This window comes from Patagioenas fasciata, chromosome 17, assembly GCF_037038585.1.
Source record: "Patagioenas fasciata isolate bPatFas1 chromosome 17, bPatFas1.hap1, whole genome shotgun sequence".
Classification (NCBI taxonomy): domain Eukaryota; kingdom Metazoa; phylum Chordata; class Aves; order Columbiformes; family Columbidae; genus Patagioenas; species Patagioenas fasciata.
In genome coordinates this window covers 4,026,530-4,039,776 of record NC_092536.1, presented here as the reverse complement: position 1 = coordinate 4,039,776, position 13,247 = coordinate 4,026,530, and the positions used below count along the sequence as shown (strand labels likewise).

The window sequence follows — 13,247 nt, the reverse complement described above, 5'->3', positions numbered from 1 at the left end:
GCTTTGCCCACCGCCGGTTTTCTCTGCTGTGTGTTCATGCTCCTGGCATCACTTGCTCTGACCCAATTTGCAAAGCACAGCTGGTACTTGGTGTTAGGAAACACAGAACAGGTCCAAATGTTACATGTAGAGTGAAGCAGTATTTTAAGCTCCACACTGTTGCTATCAGGCCATAACCTTTCGTGTGACCCAGCATTTTGAATTTGCCCCCTAATACATGACTCACACCTTGAGTAAGGGAGGAGAAATGAGGACATTTGGAAGGTGTGTCAAAGTAATCAAACTGCAGGGCTGGGCTTTGTCCTTTTGATATGCCAAAAGTGTAACTTGTCCCAAGGATGTGCCAGTCCAAACATGAGTTAAGCCACCAGAATTTTCCCAGCATTTGCGCGGTTTAATTCAACTGATCAGGTCCCACTGTGATGTGAAACCATTGCTACATGTATTTAATTAGTGAGGTGAATACGTTCTTTGGTGATACGCTTAAGTTTTGCCTTCTGAAAGCGTGAGGTAACATGTCAATAGTAAGAGTACAAGTTCTTTATTCACGGGGAAAAAAAAAGGAATTTATCTATTTGTTGCTGAATTCTTTGTTAAGCAATACAGTTTCTGAACTGACTGCACAAGACCATCATCAAGTTCTATCTAAGCTGATTTTCTTTCTATTAAGTGGTGTGCTGTGCTTAAGATGTTATCGATATATAAAAAACTTAAAGCCCTGGGCAAGCTGTACAAAAATCAGCCTTAAAGCAGCTTAAAATCTGGGCTCTTCCTAAGTGAATGTCAAGAGGGAGAGAGACCACGCACTGCCCAGACTTCATCCCTTTGCCTAATTCTGCCTCAGTTAATGAAGCATAATTTTCACCCTTTAAGAACAATTATTTCCCTCATCTAATAATGGAACTAACTACTCTGTACTGGAGATAAATATTTATTACTTCTATTTGGCTTTGCCTCTTTTGCAAGTCATTAGATCTTTTTCAAGCATTCCTGTGCATAAATGAGATAGATCTATAGGTGGGGAACTTTTATATATACTAATGCTAGCCTATGTATTTATAACACACACATAAGAATAAAAATTGTTTATTAAAATAGTTACGAGGTTATATAGCCCACTCTTCATTATAAATATTAGTTATCTTACAGATAAAACACCAAGTATGTTTGTGTAGGGGTGGATTTTTTTCATTTTTAACACAAGGTATTTTCATCCCATTGTTGAACATCCACTTTTTACTCATCCACATGATCTTGAAAGTATTCATCCACAAGAGCAGATTTGTCTTCTTCACATTCCTGCCAAAAACAAAACAAAAAAGATAAAACCTGACTTTTCTCTAGAGGCTGTTGTACATTGTCAGTTCTATTTCAGAACCCGTTACGGGAACAATGTCTCATATGGTTCCATGAAACGTGGCAAAACTTTCTGAAAAGTAATGTGTTTCTAGAGCTACTGAAACTATATAGATCAAAATCTAGATCCAGGTATTCTGCATACTTGAAGAGTACAACCTGGAATAAAAAAATGAACTGGACTTGTTCCTCATGATTTATGAGCTGAATAAGAGAACAGATTTTAACACAGCAGTTTTCTACCCTGTATTTTACACGACAGAATTTATTCCTGATCTGCATCTCATATAGAACACGTGGCTTCAACACAAGAATTATCAGGGGAGTCTGAACACTCATGTAGGAAGAAATCTTAGTGATGTTAACAGTGCTTCGAAGTTTAAAATTCCATTGGTTTGAAAACCAAAGCATTACTTTTAAACACAACCATCTGATCAGTCTGCATATGCAAGACTAATATAATTCAATATAAAGAATTCTTTCATATAAAGGATTTTGCTGTTGTAATTGTAAATGAATTTGATATAAGCATTGTCACTACGACTAAACATGGCTTATTTTGAGCCATACTAAGACAATAATTTATTAGCAAGGCAAAGAACACATTTACATTACAACTTATATTATGGATCCTTTTAAATTTTTCATCTTATCATCAGAAGTACCCCACCTTTGGTTCTTTAAATTCAAGATCTTCTCCATACTGAATGGTAAAGTCTATGTGCTGCAGAACTATATTTATACTTTCCTCATCAGAGCGATCAAAAGGTAGAAATCGAACCATACCATAGTCATCAATCTGGAGAAAGGATTCAAAAGATATTAGTAAGAAAATGCAGTAAGTTAGTTCTCAACGACAATATTTTCCAAAATTGGGTGTGGGAGAATTATTATAGTACATACAGTATCTCTAACAACAATGAAGTCAGGAACCATACAGGATCGTTTATAAATACAGGACTGAATTTAAGGGCACCAGTTAAAAAGCAATATACCTACCAATCCACATATGGATTTAGTCAGTTTCTTAAACATTTTGCTTTTCAATATATTTGTAGAATCTTCAATCATAGAATACATATCTGGATCTAAGTACCTGGGAGAAACAAAGTTATCATTAATATCAAAAGAATCCTTGGCCACAGAGCAAATGAGTCACAGTGGTTTTATACAGCTACCAAAACCATCCAGCAGAATGGTAATTAGCATAATGTTAATTATTTACAGAAAAATGCAGGAATAAGTACAAACACGGAGTTAGCCTTTTGATTCTGACTAAATTGTAAGCATCCTATCCAGACATTTAAGGACTATGCTTGATATAGAACAAATCCATGTTCCCCCATTCAAACCCAGTATATTTTAATAGTGGGAAAGAGCAGGTTGAATTTTGACTGAAGTTTACCTCAAGGTATTACACTACAGAGTAAGTGATTTTTTTTGAGCTTACTTTTCTATTTCCTTCTTGGCTTTCTTGCTCAGCAAATCCATTTTAGTCATGATGTTAATCTGCGGAATCTCTAAAGATATCATTGCACTGAGAGCTGCCAGAATTCCAGAGATAAACTTCAGGAATATAAAAAAAAAAACATAGTTAAGTACAGAAATCCCAATACAAACATGGAGCACACTCTACCACAGACCCAATCTAGCAAATATACAAAACGTGGACACAAGGCTGAGTGGGGAGCCATTACTGCTGTTGGAAAAGGGAGGTGTGGAGCTTCCCATGCGCCCTCTTATTTCCAGAGCCTCAAATCTGGATCTGACACCAAAAAGCCCATTACGAAACTTAAAGCCCACCTCAAGATTCTGACAGCTAGACAGGGAAGGTGGCCGGGCCTTTCCAGATCTGAGAAGCCTCTTGCAGAATCACAGAATTTAGGTCAGAAGGGACTTTTAGAGGTTATTGGGTTCATACAACTGCTCAGACCAGGGGTTTTGCCCAGTCAAGTTTTGAATAATTCCACAGATGTCCACTACGTGATCTCTGTGCCCCATTCCAGTCTGACCGCTCTCACTGTGCAGCTTTTCTTCACACCCAACTGGAATTTTCTTTGCTGCAACCCGTGTCTGAGGCAGCTGAAGGCAGCAATCGGATCTCCCCAGCTAAACAAACCCAGCCCCCTACATCACTCTCAGATTTCTTGCCCTTTATCAGCATGAACTTTTACAACAGATTTCAAATGGGTACCTTAAAAGATTCCACCATAAACTGAGAATCCACAAGAAAAACGCCGCAGACACGGAATTCCCACTGCTGAAGCTGCTCCACCAGCTGCTTCATCACAGGCAGATGTGTGTAGAGTTCGATCTGACCTGGGGCAGATGCAGGATATTAGAGTGCAAAATGTGACACTAAGGGGAACAGTTCATGGTTATCAGTTATATAAACAGAGGCATTGCACTTAATATGGATAAAAGCTGATGAAGAAAGCATCTTTCTTCTCCGACAACTCTGACTGCATTTGGATGAACTTACTCTGGAAAAGAAATAAAAGGGCTTTTTCCTCCGTTGATCTCCAATTAGTGTTAGTTTGCAGTTGCCACAGCATTCCTGCAGAGTATTGTAAGGAGCCACTGAAGGAAGAATGTTGGTTTACAAAACTGGCGACCTGGTGCCTGACCCCAGCAGGGGGGAAGGACCAAGAGACATCACACTATGAATCTTTAATGTAAAATGAAGTCTCTTCGAACTAATCCCGGAATGCACACTGATTACTGTATTGAAAAAGTTAAGCTAAAGGGAAGGGTAACCAAAGAGCCAAGAATCTGTATTTTAAATAAATCAATAAGGGGAGGGGGCTGCTAGAATTAGATGAATGAGACAGGTGAATGAGGCAAGCGTTGGGCAGTCTGTAAACCCTGCAGTACCCAACCAGTGGGAAACAGAGGAGGGAATTTGTATCCAGGATTTGGAGTGGGATACAAGCAGGGCCTTTCTGCCCTATTCTGTGAGCCTACCTTTAGATACAACACTCGGTCTTGCAAAATCGTTAATAAAATATGCTTTGCTGAGAGATCCTGCCTGGGCCTATTGTATTGGCAAGATGATTGTTTCCTACAATATGATGCAATTGGGATCCAGTGCTGTCACCCAGGTTATCCTGGGACCACATTCGCTTCTTAAACATCTGAAATTAACCCTGGCAACTGTTAGTGATGCAAAAAACAGCACACATGGCTATGAGCAACAAAAAATTACTGCAAGTTTGTACTGCACGTGAAGAATGATACAAAAACATTGAGGTTTGTTTACCTGGGCAATCAAACAATATATAGTCATCCTCCACGTGCCCCAGGCTTTCCTCCAGCCAGTTAAAGTTATTGGCAAAATATTCCATGCAAAACACCAACCCGCCGTTGGGCCCGAACCTCAGGGATTCGTCTTCCATGACGTCATCCACCTCGATCAGCTCCCGGATGTCTGGAACGACACACACGGCGGGTGGGCTGAGCTCGGTGGCCGCCGGGGCTGCCGCGGGGTCCCGGTTCGCCGCTCACCTGCCATGACGGGGTAGCTGAACAGCTCGGCCGCCGGGTCCAGGTTCACCACCTGCACGGCGCGGCCCAGCGCCTCGCAGTGCTGCACCATGGTGGCGCAGTACGTGCTCTGCAAGGCACCAACAAGCCGTCAGCAGCTGCCCGCACCGCCGCCGCCGCCGCCGCCGCCCGTTCCCCGCCCGCCCCGCCTCACCTCACCTTCCCGCTGCCCGCCGGGCCCATCACCAGCTGCGCGTACCGGGGCATGGCGGCGGGCGGCCGCGCAACGGCCGAGCGGAGGCAACTGGCCGCTCCGCCGCCCCGTAGCTCCCCTGGTCACGTGCCGCGGGTAGCCTATAGTGCGCGGCCTGCCACGCCCCTCCCTGTCACGCCGCGCGGGGCTCTCGCGAGAGTTCGGGCACACGTGCCGCGGTGTGCGGAGCCGCCGGAGGAGGGAGCGGGAGGAGCCGCCGCGGCCTGAGGGGCCTCCCCGGTAACCCCGCTCTGCTGCCGCCCGGCCCTGTCTGCGGGAGCTGCTCCCCGCCGCCTCCCCGGCCCAGCGGCGGGCGGCCTTGCCCAGCTCCAGCACCCTCCCTCTTCCCCGGTACTGCGGCTCTGCCTCCTCTCGCAGTGATCCCCGCCTCGTACCTCATCATCCCCTCCTCAGGTACCGGGCGCTCTCCTTTTCCTCAGCTCAGCCCCCCGTGTCTGTGCTCCCCATCCCGTCCGGTGCCCAAGCACCTTCCCCCGACCCACCCTCGGTTCTTCCCCTGGCTCCCAACACCTCCCTCCCCCGTTCCCATCTCCGCGGCTCCTCCAGCGCCCTTCCCCTCGCGGGACCCTCTGCCCCCTTTCCCTGCGGCCTCCCCGTCCCGAGCCCCCCACCTTTCATTGCCAGCAGCGCCCCGAGTTCCACACCCCCCTGCTCCCCCCATCCTGGGGAACTTGTGCATTGCAAAGCCCTTTCCCTGGTGACTCCTGTTTTCTCAGCCCCTTACCTGGAAACGTGTGCGTGTAAACCATGATTTAGTGTTAGGGGGTTGGGTTTGGTTTGCTTGTTTTGTGGTGTTTGGGGTTTTTCTTGCCAGTGTCCCAGGATCAGATTGTAACTCTTTAGATGCTGATTTAAATGACCTCTTTTCTTTGCTGCTACACTGGCAGTGCCTCCCTGTACTCCCCTAGTGCACCTTCTATTCATATACCATTTATTTAACATATTTCACGTTTTGCGTAACCTGGTATGTTCTGTAACTCCATGTGGTATTCTCGCAGATCTTTCTTCATTTTACACTGCATTTTGTGACACTTTGGGTTTTCCACTTATGTACTAGAACTCCATGCTGCTTTGTAACTTTTTGCAGTCACTTTCACGATATTTTTTCAGTGTTTATTGAGTCCTGGATTTTCCTTCTCTGATCTCTCCTGGGCTTCTTACAATTGTACCTATTTTCTTTGAGATTCTTATTGGGTTGAGAAAGAGATGAATAATTTCAACTCAGAACTTAGGCCCTGATTCTTTCATTCTGTGACCTGCAGGCTTGTGACATGGCCACAGATGTTGCTGAGCCTGTGGTCCCTGACTGCAGAGGAGACGTGAGGAGCGGTGCCAGGTCAGATGCTGACTATCCTCTTCGGGTTCTCTACTGCGGAGGCAAGTGCTGAAGGGGCAGTTGTCCACGATTTATACGCTGCGCTGTTTGCGAGGGCAGCCCAGCAGGATGGGAGAATTGGAGATTTTCCTTTGGTCGGCTTTTATTGAGAATCTAGACCACGGTCAGCTTGACCCTTCTGATCGCCTTTCTGAAGCAGCTGGTGTTGTATGTTTTTATGTAAAGCATTTTTGTTGAAATGTAGGGGTCTTCCCTCTGAGAGAAAGAGGTACTAACAGCTTTCTGTGTGTAAAAGTTACTTTGATGGGAGTAGTGCTCAGATTGTGAACTGCTGAGCAGTGAGCCAGTAAAGACTTTAGCACAGACAAGGCCTCTGAGCATTCATATGAAAAGAAAAAAATGAAGTTAGAATTAATAAAAGTAATTGTTGCACCGTGTTTAGAATTATTACATTTGTAGTTACGTGGATTAAATCTAAAGGTCGGTAAATAATCTTGACAGGTATGTTTTTAGATAGGTATGTTGTTTTCTTTGGGCTTGAATACAACTGCAGGGGATTAGGAAAGAATCCCTGTTGTGCAGGAAGGTCTGCACGATTGGTTTGGGTTTGTTCTGGAGCTGAGTCCCTCTTCTGGACATTGGCAGCTCTTGGAAAAAGAAAAGCTGACCAAATAACGTGAAAATTTATTTGGTGCGTCTTTTGTCTCTGGTAGAACTGAAGGGTTTTTTTTAACTTTTCCCAGAGCTGTAGGGATCTCCTTCCCTTCCTTCACGGACTGGCTGCTCCTACTGTGATAGTTTTATCCTAACGCAGAGCATGGGAGCTCTGAGAGGAAAATTAATATGTGCAGTGGGATCAATAAAGTAATCTTTTTGAGTCAATGTGTGGTTATAACCAGAAATTATGATATAAGAAGTCATCCCTAACTTTAAATACCACTTTGAATTTAATGCTAAGGCTGTAAGTGGGTAACTTATTTTCATAATATGTTCTTTTTTTTTTTCCCCCCTCTCTTTCTCCAGTCTGTTCATTGCCAACAGAGGTGAGTTCATCCTCTTTTTATTATTGTCTGAGTTTCTTCTTTCTGTCCTATGATTCCTTACTGTGATCATTCTTTCTTACCTTTTCTGGCTTTTCTTAATTGTGGCAGTTCTGTGCTTCAGCCACTGTCATCTTCAGGATGACGGGAAGTTTCATATGCACTAGTGTAGTATTGGTGTTCAGTTGTCTTAAGGAGAAATGACTGAGCTGAATTGCAAATTTGTCTAGGTGTCTTTGTGATGTGTTTTGTAGTTACTCTACTAACAACATTCATCTGCCTTTTCTTTAGTACTGCGAATACATGCCTGATGTGACTAAATGCAGACAATGGTTAGAAAAGAATTTTCCAGATGAGTTTGCAAAGCTTACAGTAGGTAAGAATCTTTTCTGTTTTCTGATATGTGCCCTTATACATATTCAGAAATGGTTGAACTTGTCCATTTCTCATCTCTTCCCTTTTCCTACTGTATCTAGTGTGAAAGTTAATAATTTTCTTAGGAGTCTACCAGGGTTTTGGATGCTGTGAAAATATGTTGGACAATGTCAGAAAACAATGTGTAGTTTCAGTAATAATGTTCAAGCTTTCTTAATGTTCCAGCTGCCACCAGTCATCCATGGACTTGTTTCCCAAAAAGGTTTATTGGATTTTCTGTCTGTCCAGGCTGCTCTGGATGGCTGGAGGAAAGGTCCTTAATAAGGAATGTGTTGATTTGCATTTGGCATTTCAGTATTAACACTACCATGAATTTCTGTCTCTCTGTGGACTGTATTGAAATTGTAACTGTATCTTTCGAGTTTTTCTGGAGTCTAATTTGGGCAAGTACTATAATGAAGATGTAACACGTCTGTCAAGGGGCTGCTGCATTAAGCAAAGAGTTTATGGATTTTGAAAAATATCACTTAGTAGTAGTAGTTCCTTACTTTCTGTTCTTGGAAGGGTGCAGTTGTCTGACCACTGATTTTGTTCTTTTTTCTCCCTATTCTTTTCTGATGTATTTAAGAAAACTCACCTAAACAGGAAACTGGGACTGGAGAAGGCCAAGGAACTGTGGGAGGAGGAGAAGAAGAAGAGAAGAAGAAGCAAAAGAGAGGCAAGGTCTAAATAGTTGACTGTGGTACTGATTTCTGAGCAGTTTGGGGCATCCCTTTCTCACCTGCTGCTGTGGACTGTGGCACAGATTCCTCGCATTTTGGTTGTTAGCTACACTTTGACCCTGCACAAAAGATCCCAAATATCTTTCTTGCAGGGGTAGCAGAGTTGTTGTGGTGATACATGCTGCTGGAAGAAATGGGTGGCAGCAGTAGCGAGTGAAAGATGCCCTGGATCGTGCGTCTCCTTGTTCCGTCATTGCTAGTGCACTTATTTGGGGAGTAATTCTCAGTCTAAATCAGCTGGCATACCTCCCGGAGTCCTTGTTTCTGCTCTGTTGAGCAGCAGTTTGCAGGTTACTTGCAGAGTAGAACAAAGACAGCTTTCCTTTATTAACGCCTCCTGATGCTGCTTTTGCCTTTTTTCCTGCCACACTTAACAGGATTTGGTCTTATGCTTTTAAAACTAACACCTACATGTCTATTAACAGCTGTGTCTCTTCCCAGCAATACTAATGAAAAACAGTTTTAAACACCAACTTTGGAAGATATTAAATATATGTAACAATTCAAACACATGTTATCTTCTATCATTGGAGTTCTTTCTGTTTAATTCATTAACATACTTTCCATCATTAATCAGAATGCTGGGGTTGTTAATATGAATTTGCTTGTGGAGTGTCATTTGTGTCTGTAGTGCTTCAGAAATTATGGTTAATAGCCCAGTAAGATTCATATTTTAAGCCACATATCATTGCGGATGTTTTATTTTTGTGTCTTGGTAACCAGTTGTGTTTACCTTGTCAGTTGGCTGTTTGTAGTGACAGCAGTGATTTGTGTTCTGTAGCTTGGATGCTGTTCCCAGAGACTCCAGGACGTTTTCTTTCAACGTTAATTTATGATGTGAGGTGGTATGGTTAGCTTTCAGTCTGATTTCTGCTTCTAAAATAATAGTGCTTGAAATATTTAGGGATTTTCTTCTAGAATCTAAAGTTTCATGAAAACGTACGGTATGGTGTTAATTACAATGGTATAAAATTGGCTGTAAGAGAGAGGGTGAGGAAAAACAAGCAAAAACTTGCTAAGACACTGAATAAATTTACTGAACAATTTTTAAGACAGAAATTTACCATCTTAAATTACCGAATACCAATTAATATTAATGTAGAATTGAAAGTGCTGCACGTTAGAAAAAGAAGGTGTCACAAGGGGTTGGTTTGCGTGTCAAAAGTTCTTTAGCTTTTCGTGCTGAGAAGGCTTGAGAACATGAAACTTTGGTTACCCTGGCGTAACTTAATGACTGTGTACAAAGTTAGGTGAGATCTTAATCTGACACGAGGAATCCTAATGAGCGGAATATATATTTTTTGCATGCTTCGCTCAGACTAATAATGGCCTGATATGTGAAATATTCCCCCAGGTTGACCTAGAAGCAGACAGTAAGAAAGAAAACGTTAATCACGTGGAAGTTTGGCAGTGAACTACTGTAGCTGCCTTCTGCTGCAGAGCCGTGGTGGTCTCTGCGAGCTCATATATTGATATATGGCTCATCCCAGGGTCGCACACGGGTACCTAGAACTTAATCTACTCTTTAACGCAGCAGCCTGAGCAGACGTGTCCTCCTGGCCTCAGTGGGTGGACGTGAGTCAGTTGCTTTGCCTTGGACACAAACCCCAAGGATGTTTAATTCATGGAAAAATGTTAAAGTAACAGTTTGTTCCTAGGATTACAACCAAAAAACAATTCCTGAAAGACGGGGTTAAATGTAGACCGCAAACAGTGATTAGTGAAGAGTGGGGAAAACTCCTTTTTTGGTAATTGGAGCAGGGTTCTGTTGTGCAAGCTGTACCTGAATGCACATTTCATATGCATATATTTTTCTTATAATATTGAGCTTTGACGTGGGACCTTTCTTAAATAATAATTTTAAAAAACTGAATGCGAGACAGTGTGCAAAATGTTTTTGTTTACCAACACTGATGGGAAGATAAGTTTCTTTGTTCGTAGGCATGAAATCTGACTTTATGTGCTTTTTTCTTTGAACAAGTGTGACATTTAACTAATGATGTAACCTTGCACTTTGTTTTAAAGGTGGAAGAGGTCAGATAAAACAGAAAAAGAAGACTGTACCACAGAAAGTTACAATAGCTAAAATTCCCAGAGCAAAAAAGAAATACGTCACAAGAGTATGTGGCCTTGCAACGTTTGGTGAGTTGACTTTTGTTACGTGGTTTTCCTTGGTGTTAGATGTGCTTGCCTTTAACCTCATTATATTTCTTCTGATTGTGTTACGTTGAGTGAAGTTTCATGTGTGTGAGGTGAAGGTCCCAAGGTGCTGTTAGCAGTTCCAAAGCATGCCAAAGGTACTCTGATGTCCCCCAGCGATTAATTATTGAAGTCCTTATTTCCATGGCATTTGCAAACTTTGGGATGAGTTTCCAAAAGGAACACACCAAAGCACTTCAGTGGAAAACTTGTTCAATAACTACAGGAGTTATTCAGAACTGGAGGGGCTTTTTAATCTGTTGTGCCTGTGCTTTTCTGGGGAATGTGTGTAGCGTGGACCTGGGCAAACAGAGCATGTACAGGGCATCCAGCGATTTTAGCCTTGAAGACTTTGCTGGATTTGTTGAGCAAGTTGCTTTGTATGTAAACAACAGACAAGTGAAACTGTAGCAAAGCTTTAGCTGTAAAGTGCCGTTAGTTGTTCAATGGTTAACACAAGATTTTGGTTTTAAACTTGGGAAAATACTTTTATGACAGTTATTATACTTAAACTGTGTATTTTCTCATCAACAGAAATTGACCTTAAGGAAGCACAAAGGTTTTTTGCTCAGAAATTTTCCTGTGGTGCCTCAGTAACAGGAGAAGATGAAATCATCATTCAGGGGGATTTTACAGACGACATTATCGATGTAATCCAGGAGAAGTGGCCTGAGGTAAAAACCCTTCTGTCAAAACTCTCGTTTTCCCCAGCAGCCTGTGACATTCCGATGATTTTCAAGCAGGGTTTCATCTTTGGCAGCACAGATTGTTGTGCAGAAATAAATAGCAGTTGTTGCATTCCCACCTAGGAACAACTAGGTGAAGGAGTGATTAAACTTCATGTTTAATGCTGCTTCTGTTGTCCAAGAAACATTAACTCCCTAAACATACAGTGCGGTCATTGAATACTACAGGGAGGGAGGCACATTGGAGTAAGTCCAGCTGTCAAATCTGTGGCTTCTTTGTGGTTCATTCTTAATGGTGAATGCCTGAGTATTCCAACATTGCCACCCTGGTTTTAAAAATCTCTTTAAACACTGCAAAATAAAAAAATTGAAACAAACAACAACTGCAAACAGAAACGAAGCCCCTTGTGCTTCACAAGAAGAGATTAGCTCATTTGGGGTTTGGTTGAGAGGTTTGGTTGTGCCGCTGTAATTACAAGCGGTTACTTTGCTCTGGCATTTCTGGTATTGGAATTCTTCCTGAAATAACTGTAGCCCCATGGGCTCGTCTGTGTCCTACAGGCACATGTCACTTGTGCAGAATTACCAGCAGGGAGTCTCGAACGGTGCTGCATCCTTTTCCCCCACTTACATGCATAGTGGTGAATATTGTGACATGTAAGAAGAAAACTTACTCAATATGCTGTATTTTGGCCTTTTGTTGTTTTTTTTTCCTAGGTGGATGATGATAGCATTGAAGATCTTGGAGAAGTCAAGAAGTGATAGTGAAAGATTACCTTTATTTAATCATATGGTTATAAATGACGTAGCCAAAGTGAGGCTTCTACATCCATTTGCTCCGCAGTGAAACTGTGGAGAGTCCGTATCCTTGGCGTTTTCACTGTTCTGTATAGGCTGCTTGGTTTTTTTTGTTGTGATATTTGCCAAAGTTAAATTGGGGTTCTATCATGCTTACGCATGAAGTAGGTTTAAATAAAATTACTGTTCCTCACTGAATACAGTTTGTGCTTTCTTTACAGATACTTTGCTCTAAAATTCTTACAGGAAAATAATAATTTAAGTCCTTAAATGCTTGTATTTTCGTTTGTTGTCCTTTCTGCTGAACTTGAGCAAGGCATGCGGCTGATGGACAGAAACTCATTAACCTCATTTACCTGTGTAAAATCTTAGAAAACAGAATGGGATAAACATTCTAAAGGTTTCTTAACAATTATAGGAGAATGCATCTTGAAGTGATCAGGCAGCTGGACTAGACGATCGTTTTAAGGTGCCTTCCAACTGAACTATTGTATTCTAGTAAGTGGAAACGCTGAAGAACATGTGAATTTGTCTGAAACGTTTAACTGATTTCCATCATTCTAAACAAAGTCCTAACCCTGCTGGTTTTCTAACTGAGACATTTTAGTGGTGCTTTGTATTTTGCCGCTCCATTTCATAAGGTTAAATGCTCCCTGGTGGCAGAGTCCTGGAATTGACAGTCTCCTGTCACTGTGATGAGGTCAAACCCAAGGAGGTAACGTGTTCTATGTCCTGTTCTCTACTGGTAAAGTTCTTTTTCCTGTGATTCTGGTAAAAAGACAGAAACATTTTTGCTAGAATCATTCACCTAAATAATGATAAAAAAAGAGGGTGGGGGTCTGAGGAAGGATAAAATGAGGATTTTGAATTTCCAAATTCTCTGTAAGACCATACAGATGTTTCAAGAAATTAAAAAAA

General features: G+C 42.1%; 2 protein-coding genes across 3 annotated transcripts; one reads left to right on the top strand and one right to left on the bottom strand.

Moving 5' to 3' along the window:
* Window positions 1-1,070: 1,070 nt before the first annotated feature.
* GPN3 (GPN-loop GTPase 3) lies at window positions 1,071-5,190 on the bottom strand. 2 transcript variants are annotated; one of them, XM_065851576.2, is made up of 8 exons: window positions 5,054-5,190; window positions 4,861-4,969; window positions 4,616-4,783; window positions 3,551-3,675; window positions 2,807-2,922; window positions 2,356-2,452; window positions 2,027-2,155; window positions 1,071-1,299 (listed from the first exon to the last, which is right to left on the bottom strand). In XM_065851576.2, the coding sequence occupies exons 2-8, from the start codon at window positions 4,949-4,951 to the stop codon at window positions 1,237-1,239; spliced, it is 789 nt and encodes a 262-aa protein (XP_065707648.1). In that variant the 5' UTR covers window positions 4,952-4,969; window positions 5,054-5,190; the 3' UTR covers window positions 1,071-1,236. The 2 variants fall into 2 exon arrangements, with proteins under 2 accessions (XP_065707648.1, XP_065707647.1); XM_065851575.2 differs by having other exon boundaries at window positions 5,059-5,190.
* A 52-nt stretch (window positions 5,191-5,242) lies between these two features.
* On the top strand, window positions 5,243-12,527 carry DENR (density regulated re-initiation and release factor). The gene is made up of 8 exons (XM_065851578.2): window positions 5,243-5,506; window positions 6,376-6,490; window positions 7,473-7,492; window positions 7,781-7,865; window positions 8,493-8,582; window positions 10,672-10,788; window positions 11,380-11,519; window positions 12,249-12,527. The coding sequence occupies exons 2-8, from the start codon at window positions 6,385-6,387 to the stop codon at window positions 12,291-12,293; spliced, it is 603 nt and encodes a 200-aa protein (XP_065707650.1). The 5' UTR covers window positions 5,243-5,506; window positions 6,376-6,384; the 3' UTR covers window positions 12,294-12,527.
* Window positions 12,528-13,247: the final 720 nt, after the last annotated feature.

Coding starts and splice junctions, on each gene's coding strand:
- GPN3 (XM_065851575.2), bottom strand. CDS start 5,106: ATGCCCCGGTACGCGCAGCTGGTGATGGGCCCGGCGGGCAGCGGGAAG. Junction 3,676..4,615: donor TATATTGTTTGATTGCCCAG/GTAAACAAACCT, acceptor CATCTGCCCCAG/GTCAGATCGAACTCTACACA. Junction 1,300..2,026: donor TTGAATTTAAAGAACCAAAG/GTGGGGTACTTC, acceptor TGTTTTTGGCAG/GAATGTGAAGAAGACAAATC.
- DENR (XM_065851578.2), top strand. CDS start 6,385: ATGGCCACAGATGTTGCTGAGCCTGTGGTCCCTGACTGCAGAGGAGAC. Junction 7,493..7,780: donor TCTGTTCATTGCCAACAGAG/GTGAGTTCATCC, acceptor CCTTTTCTTTAG/TACTGCGAATACATGCCTGA. Junction 7,866..8,492: donor GTTTGCAAAGCTTACAGTAG/GTAAGAATCTTT, acceptor GATGTATTTAAG/AAAACTCACCTAAACAGGAA.